Genomic DNA, 8,068 nt, shown 5'->3' with positions numbered 1-8,068 from the left:
TTTTTTTTTTAAAGATTTTATTTATTTATTTGAGAGAGAGAGAATGAGAGAGAGCGAGTACATGAGAGGAGGGAGGGTCAGAGGGAGAAGCAGACCCCCCGCCGAGCAGGGAGCCCGATGTGGGACTCGATCCTGGGACTCCAGGATCATGACCTGAGCCGAAGGCAGTCGCTTAACCAACTGAGCCACCCAGGCGCCCGCTATTTTATTATTTTCTAAACAAATATCTAGCAATGTTCGTTTAACAGATAAAATACCCCAAAATACAGTGTTGCCCCTGAAAATAGCTGAAATTCTGTGTACACTGATATTATATTTATGAAAGCTCCAGAGATCCAGGGTTTTGCGAAGTGAATTATGATCCAGCGTGAGGCCTTGCCCATAGAAAGGCGAACAGAAGTACTTCTTTCATTGTCCAGGGGTAGCCCTGCCTGTAATGGCATGAAATTAAATATGACTCCAAGTTTTTAGCTTGGCTGTGGGTCTAGAGTATGGCCCAGGATCAGACACAGGAGCGGCAAGCGGAGGAACAGGGTTTTCTTCTGGGGGTGGAACAAGGAATGGATTCAGTTTTGCTGTTCAGTTTCAGATTCCTCAGGCAGGACTCCATAGACACTGTTTGGCAGTATGCTTCATAAAGAAACGGGGGCGGTGGCCACTGTCCTGCTTCGAGGGAAGCTGCTGCACTTGCCGGCCTAGTTTCTACAGTGGGGTTTCTTCCTGATGTATCACTGACCTTTTACCTTAGAACGCGTCCACTGTCCGCACTGGGGCACGAACGCCCAGACTTGAAAAGCTTTGCAAGTGCTCAGTTTCACAGCATTGTTTTCATACTGTATTTTAAGATTGGCTATCCCGAACAAAGCCTGGAGAAATGCACTCCGATCTGAAGAGAAGAAAATTACAAGGCCATCCCTGCAGGAAGCAAGGTGAGAGAAAGCCAGACAGCTTCCCAAGGTGTGTGCCTTCCCCACAGGCAAAGGTTCATCCTAAAGTGCAGGACCGTCCACCTTAGTTTCTTAATTTTGGTGATGATTTTGTCATTCTTTTTAGATTGCAGTAATTATGTTCATTTGATGAGTATCGAAGTCTGGTTACCAAATTAACTGTGGCGGAAGTGGGGCTGGGATTAGTTGGTGGTTACAGCTGTTCTGCCCTTTCACAGTCTGAACACCTGGGGCAGCCGCCTCAGCTCCCCGGCCCCACGAGTTTCCGTCTGCTCTGGAGAAGGCCTGCCCTCGTGGTTATCTTACTGCTTAACCACTTGGTGGTTTCTCTCTTTGTCATCCTTCAGTCTCAAGCTGTTCTGTTTTACTGGCTGTTTTCTTTTTCTTTTTCTTTCTTTTTTATAGATTTTATTTATTTGACAGAGAGCACAAGCAGGGGGAACAGCAGGTAGAGGGAGAGGGAGAAGCAGACCCCCCACTGAGCAAGGAGCCCGATGCGGGACTCGATCCCAGGAGCCTGGGATCATGACTTGAGCTGAAGGCAGACGCTTAACGACTGAGCCACCCAGGCGCCCCGAGCTGGCTGTTTTCTTTTTCGCCACAGTGTTTGTTCACCGAACTTTGCAGCTGGAACTTCTCCACAGTTCTGTTACGTCTGCGGCCTCTCCGCCCTGGACTCTCTTGTCCTACAGGTTACTGTTCTTTTTAAAATGAAGAGATGGCCAGAATTCAGTTTCCTTCTATCACACTGACAGGGCAGAAATTGTTAAAACCATATCTAAACCTTGTGATTCGATTATTCGGTAAGGGGCCCCTGGCTGGCTCAATTGGTGGAGTGTGCGACTCCTGATCTCCGGGTTGTGAGTTCGAGCCCCCTGTTGAGTACAGAGATTTCTTAAAAATAAATCTTAAAAAAAAAAAAACTTTAAATATTATGTAGAATGTGACTGTCTTGGATTTGATGATAAAAGTCAGAATAAACAAACAAGCTTATAAATGAATCAGTCCCCCGTAGCTTTGTCCTTTTCCCTTGAAAGGTTCTGGTGCTCCATGTCGTCTGCAGTGTACAAAAAATCACATTAGTGCTGAGCTTTCACCTCGATCAAAGCAGGTGTGTATAGAGTACGAGAGAGAGGAGACCATGGTGAGTCCCTGGATGGTACCGTCACACATCCGAACAATTCTTCATGAGAGTCATAGTTCCCTTCTACAAGTAAGTGTTATTCCAGATTTCAGTCTGCCTAGTGACTTCTCTATGTCATCCGGTTGTTGTTGCTTATTGTTTTCTGTGGGATGTGGAGATCCTGCAAGATTGAAGTAGTAATTCAAAGCGTCTACACTTTTGGCTTAGTACTCTAGCATTTATCTTGTAGAATTTTCCTTGAATTTGTATTTTCCTTTCAACTGAAGAATAACAAAGATAATTGTATTATGAGTATAAAAATCCATTGTGTCCATTCTTCAGATCTGGTTGTGTCAGATGATGTTCAGGCCATTGTCCCTCCAGATGTGCTGGGCAACCACCGCCCTGGTTTGCTTCACCAGTTGGTGGATGAGCAACTCTAGAATCTTTGGAAAGCTTAGTTCATGTTCCACTTTTTCTCAGGCTCAGACCATAACTTACTGCCTTTCTTACTTTGATAGGACTTGTCAGCAGCTGAAGAAGAGCTAGAGCTTCCTTTCCATGGCACGGACGGCATGTCTGAGAGCACCAGCAGCATCCTCAGCAAGCTTGACTGGAATGTCGTTGAAGACATGGTGGCCAGCGTGGAGGATAAGAGTCTGTCTGTCCACTGGGCCTTGGACCTGTAAGACCCGAGTATCATTCTGTTGCCAGACAAAGGCCGGCGCTTCAGTGACAGTAGTTCTGAAAGACTGGTGTGTTTGAAAGAGAAAAGCAGTGAAGGAAGCAATGTGAATATACACCTGCAGCCATATTATTACCCAGATTAGCCATTTCAAGAGGGAAAATAAACACTTCTCAATAATTTTGCCTTCATGGGTAAAGGGTTGTTTAACTATAGATCTATGACATGCTTTTGCATTTGATCTATCTTTAGACACAATTTTTTAAATGATGAAAAAATGAAGAGTACCTGTCAAGTTTACATAATATTTAAGATACTTTCAAATAAAAATCTTCTGTTTCGTCTCCTTCTTTACTACCCCCTGAGTTTTGAGAAACAACCTTATATGGATAAACCTGATGATGGAAAAATTGAGAAGAAAGTCATAGTCTCACGCTGAGATTCGATAATGAACTCCATTTTAGAACACAGCCTAAAATTCACCTGGGCCGGCCTGGCCCCTGAGTGAAAAGAAACCAACCACCTTCCACCTGTCCTGTGCCCTGCAGCCTGCGAAGCCTTGGAGAAAGAACCAGGGAAGAACACTTTGAATGGGAAATAGGACTCCTGACTCCAGAAGGCTCATGTTAACTTTGTAAAGACCATGGTGCAGAAACCTGGGTAGTTTCTGGTGTTGCCCCCAAATAATGTCATCATTTTGGAGATGATAATTTTAATGAGAAGAAACTAAAAACCTTCACTCATTTGTCAATTTTTGGTGTAGTATCAAAGAATACATATGCCTCCTTTTCCAACTACATACCTGTGTGGGGCCAGATTGTTTTTACGTCCTTCAGCCAGAACAACATCCTGCAACAGGCTGATTGCAGAAGCACGTATGAGAATTCCGCCAGACATTCAAGAGATTTGTAAATAGAACAGTGCCACTCTTCTAAGTTTTGTTTTGGAAAATAGTTACTTTTGTAAATATGTGTTACAAACATTGAATGGGAGGTGCCTGGGTGGCTCAGTTGGTTAAGTGTCCGACTCTTGATTTTGACTCAGGTCATGATCTTAGGGTCGTGAGATCGAGGCCCATGCTGGGCTCCACAGCTGGGCATGGAGTCTGCTTAAGATTCTCCCTCTGCAGGGGTGCCTGGGTGGCTCCGTCATTAAGCATCTGCCTTCCTCAGGTCATGATCCCGGGGTCCTGGGATCGAGCCCCGCATCGGGCTCCATGCTCAGCAGGAAGCCTGCTTCTCCCTCTCCCCCTCCCCCTGCTTGTCTTCCCTCTCTCACTGTGTCTCTGTCAAATAAATAAAATCTTTAAAAAGATTCTCCCTCTGCCCTCTGTGTGCATGCACGTGTGTGTGAGCGCTTGTGCACATTCTCTCTCCCTAAAAATAAACGAATGGGTCACCGTAATTAAAAATATTTAAACACTTTTCTCAGTTTTAATTTGTAGCATGATAAATATTCACAGATATACCCACATACACAAAAGCTCTTTAGGACCCTCCATAATTTTTATGAATAAAAAGAGTTTGAGAACTGCTTTAGGACTAACAATGTGCGCCCTTAACTTACCAACTCGACAGTTCACACCACTTCAGAAATAAAGGAGTTTTACAATAGTATAATCCCTTTTACCTGCCGGCTCCTGTTCTGATTTAAACATTCAGTTGTCTTTTAAGGCAATTATCATTTCCAGTGCTTTTCATCTCTTCCTGTAGATCAAATTTCTATCTAGTTTCCCTTCAGCCTGAAGATCATTAGCATTTCTTATAGTACAGATCTTCTGGCAATTCTTTCAGGTTTCATTGACAGAATTCTAGATTTTACCCTCATTATTGAAGGGTATTTTTTTGTAGCCCTTATTCTAGGGCAAGATCTTTACTTCTAAGATGGGCCTTTATGGTGTCTAGACTGGAGGCCTGGAGTATCACTGAGGTGCTAACAAGGTGGGCCGGGCCTCCCTCATCCCCCAGCAGAGCTCCACCTCTGGTATGTCTGTCGGCTCTCGATCTTGTAGTGAGTACTTCTGGTACGCCTCAGGTACTCGTACTGATACGAGCAGCTCAACCCTGTCCGCACAAAGGCTTCTGGGGATCCTCTCTGTGCAGCTTCCTTCTCTCTGTTGCCCTCCCTGCAGATTCCAGCCACTGTGACAACCCTGAACCCTGCTCTCTACCGCTTCAGCTTCGTAGGGCCACAGTGGCGTGCTTGGACTCTAGCTCATTATGTTGGAGTCATCAGAATAATACCCTTAAGTAGACAGCGAGGCATTCACGAGACTTACCCATGAGTTTCCCTTTTCTCCACGATCACTCTTTTGTGCTGCACGTTGTCCAATGTCTGACAGCTCTATGGCTGAGACAGGCAAACTAGTCGGCGGTTACTCTGTCATAGCTGGAAGTAGAAGTCGTCTCTTGGGGAACATCGGTATAGTCAACCTGAAAATGAGGAAGGAACAAGGGCAGACAGTATCAGCAGAGGACAGATAATCCTAGGTAGTCTCAACCCCTAGCTTGAGTACGTCCTCAGTCTTCAAAAAACTGCAATATGATGATTTTGCTTAGTGTATCTGAACACAGAGGAATCATCCAAATGAGTGTTTTAGCTCCTTCTAAGGAAGGGTCTAGACTTCATCCCCTCCATACATGGACTAAAGGGAAGCAGTTTCCATATATAGATTTTAAACAGCATGCTTGGTAAATACCTATAGTTATCAAAAGTGTTCCCCAATTTCTCAAAACTGAATCTTACTTTGCTTACATTTTTATTAGAAGAGGTAATACAGCATTTAGCATGATGCATCACTAAACCAAAGTATTCTGGCTGAGCTTGGAATCCACCAGCAAAGGAAGCTCAAAGCTGCTGCCAAGAAGCTATATACGTGGACCTGGATTTAAAACACTGACTTGGGTTACACCAAAAAAAAAATAAACACTGACGGGGCGCCTGGGTGGCTCAGTCGGTTAAGCGGCTGCCTTTGGCTCGGGTCATGATCCCGGGGTCCTGGGATCGAGCCCCACGTCGGGCTCCCTGCTCAGTGGAGAGTCTGCTTCTCCCTCTCCCTCTGCCTGCCTCTCTGCCTACTTGTGCTCTCTCTCTCTGTCAAATAAATAAATAAAATCTTTAAAAAAAACAAAAAACACTGACAGGGTGCCTGGGTGGCTCAGTTGGTTAGGCATCTATCTGCCTTTGGCTCAGGTCATGATCCCAGAGTCCTGGGAACCAGCCCTACATCGGGCTCCCTGCTCCGCGGGGAAGTCTGCTTCTCCCTCTCCCTCTGTGCTCTCTCTCTCTCTAATAAATAAATAAAATCTTAAAAAAGAAATCAAACCTTGGACCTTGCTGAGGAAATATGAGAAAAAGGAAAATGTATTTTGATAATTGCTCCGAAGTCATACTGGGTAAGCCCTCCAGAACTCCACTTTCAAGCATTGCATATACCCTGACCATTCGTTTTCAGCATCTGGACTATATGGTCCTATGCCATTAAGGGGGCACTGGTGGAAACTAATGTTTTTGTTTCCATGCAAATATTGAATCTGAGTAATAAGTGAGAGGAAAAATCCTTATTAGAAAAAAATCCTTGTTAGGTAAAGTTGGTTTGTAATTTGGGAATGAATGGCCCAGCCTTTTTCTAGATGTGTGGAATGGCGGCCAAGATCTGTGACAGAAGTTGCCTAGCTGAAGGGAAAATTTCTCTGTAGGGTTAAAAAACAATTATCCTGGGCAGCAGTCCAGCTTTCTAGCTGATCACCTTAGAGCAGAGGTCAGCAAACCTGGTCTACTCTCTCCTCCTGGAAATAAACGTGTTTGTTTCTTAAGCAGGCTCCACGCCCAGAGGGGATCCCAATGCGGGGCTGAACTCACGACCCTGAGATCAAGACCTGAGCTGAGTTCGAGTTTGACACTTAACCGACTGAGCCACCCAGGTGCCCTGAAATAGAGTTTTACTGAAACAACCTGCCCGTTCATGCACACATTATCCACACTGTTTGTGCGTCAGTGACAGAATTGAATAGTTGCTACATAGACTATATGATTGTAAAGACTAAAATACTTATTTTCTGGCCTTTTACAGAAAAAGTTCCACCAGATGAAATCCACCTATACACTCAGAACTTCAATAAACTTTTTAGTACTTTGCTCTAAAACCTGGACACTTAGGTATCACCAGACACATGGAGAAAGGCTTCATCATGAAAGGGAGAATACAAGTTAAATGGGCAAATAATAGAATGGATTATGTAGGAAATAAATGTGGCTTATTTATTTTTATGTAATCTCTACACCCAATGTAGGGCTCTATAGACTGAGTCAGCTAGGTACCCCTAAAAGAAATTTTTTTTTAGAACAAATCGGAAAACTCTGTGACAGAGGAAACCCTATTCTTACATTTCCATGAGGTTGTTTCTGCTAATAAAGAGGATTTTTATTCCTGATTGGTGAATGTCAAGAGTTCAACATTGATTCCCATGTTTATTTATTTTTTTAAAGATTTTATTTATTTGACAGAGAGAGATCACAAGTAGGCAGACAGGCAGGCAGAGGGAGAAGCAGGCTCCCTGCTGAGCACAGAGCCCGATGTGGGGCTTGATCCCAGGACCCTGGGATCATGACCTGAGCAGAAGGCAGATGCTTAACCATCCGAGCCACCCAGGCATCCCCGATTCCCATGTTTAAAATGAGTGCCATACATGAGTTAAAAACCAAGTGAAGGGCCACCTGGCTGGCTCAGTCAGTGGAGCATGCAACTCTTGATCTCGGGGTTGTTTAAGTTTAAGCCTCACATTGGGTGTAGAGATTACTTAAAAAAATAAAACCTTTAAAAAAAAAAGTACATTTGTGGGACACCTGGCTGCCCCAATCAGAAGAGCACGAGACTATTAATCTTGGGGTCGTGAGTTTGAGACCCATGTTGGGTATAGAGATCACTAAAAAATAAACTTAAAAAAAAAAACCCAACAGGTGTATTTGTGACTTCATTCTCTCTGTCCCTGTTCTTGGTGCTTTTGAGTGATGGGCAGCAATGTCTCCTTCAGTAGGCTGAGCAGATTAAGTATTTACCTTGCAGAACACCACACCGCAGACGGATCTCAAGGTCTAGATTCGGGGCAGATGGCAGCAAGGCCATCTTGGTTGCAGGTCCAGCTACAGTATGTTCTCTACGCTGGCTTTACTGACTAAAAGCTGTTAATTTTACCTCCATCTTTCAGAGTCCGGTTTATAATTCTAATCAGAACTTAAAGGAGTGAGAAAGGTGATTTATCATCCTCCTTAAATCTGGCCATTGGCTGTGACTTGAGCTCAGGCCTCCAAATG

The 8,068-nt window shown here is 44.2% G+C and overlaps 1 protein-coding gene across 6 annotated transcripts in view; it reads left to right on the top strand.

Annotated features, from left to right (window-relative positions):
* CPLANE1 (ciliogenesis and planar polarity effector complex subunit 1) overlaps window positions 1-3,530 on the top strand; it is a 144,119-nt gene extending 140,589 nt beyond the window's left edge. For all 6 annotated transcript variants that reach the window (XM_081826013.1, XM_081826009.1, XM_081826010.1 and 3 more), the window contains 3 exons: window positions 846-929; window positions 1,985-2,160; window positions 2,592-3,530. In XM_081826013.1, the coding sequence (XP_081682139.1) occupies window positions 846-929; window positions 1,985-2,160; window positions 2,592-2,759 (428 nt within the window). In that variant the 3' untranslated portion in view covers window positions 2,760-3,530. The remainder of the gene's footprint in view (window positions 1-845; window positions 930-1,984; window positions 2,161-2,591) is intronic.
* The last annotated feature ends 4,538 nt before the right edge of the window (window positions 3,531-8,068 follow it).

This window comes from Leptonychotes weddellii, chromosome 7, assembly GCF_054177405.1.
Source record: "Leptonychotes weddellii isolate Sample4059 chromosome 7, ASM5417740v2, whole genome shotgun sequence".
Classification (NCBI taxonomy): domain Eukaryota; kingdom Metazoa; phylum Chordata; class Mammalia; order Carnivora; family Phocidae; genus Leptonychotes; species Leptonychotes weddellii.
The sequence above is the reverse complement of the archived record's forward strand: the minus strand, read 5'-3'. Positions and strand labels throughout refer to the sequence as shown.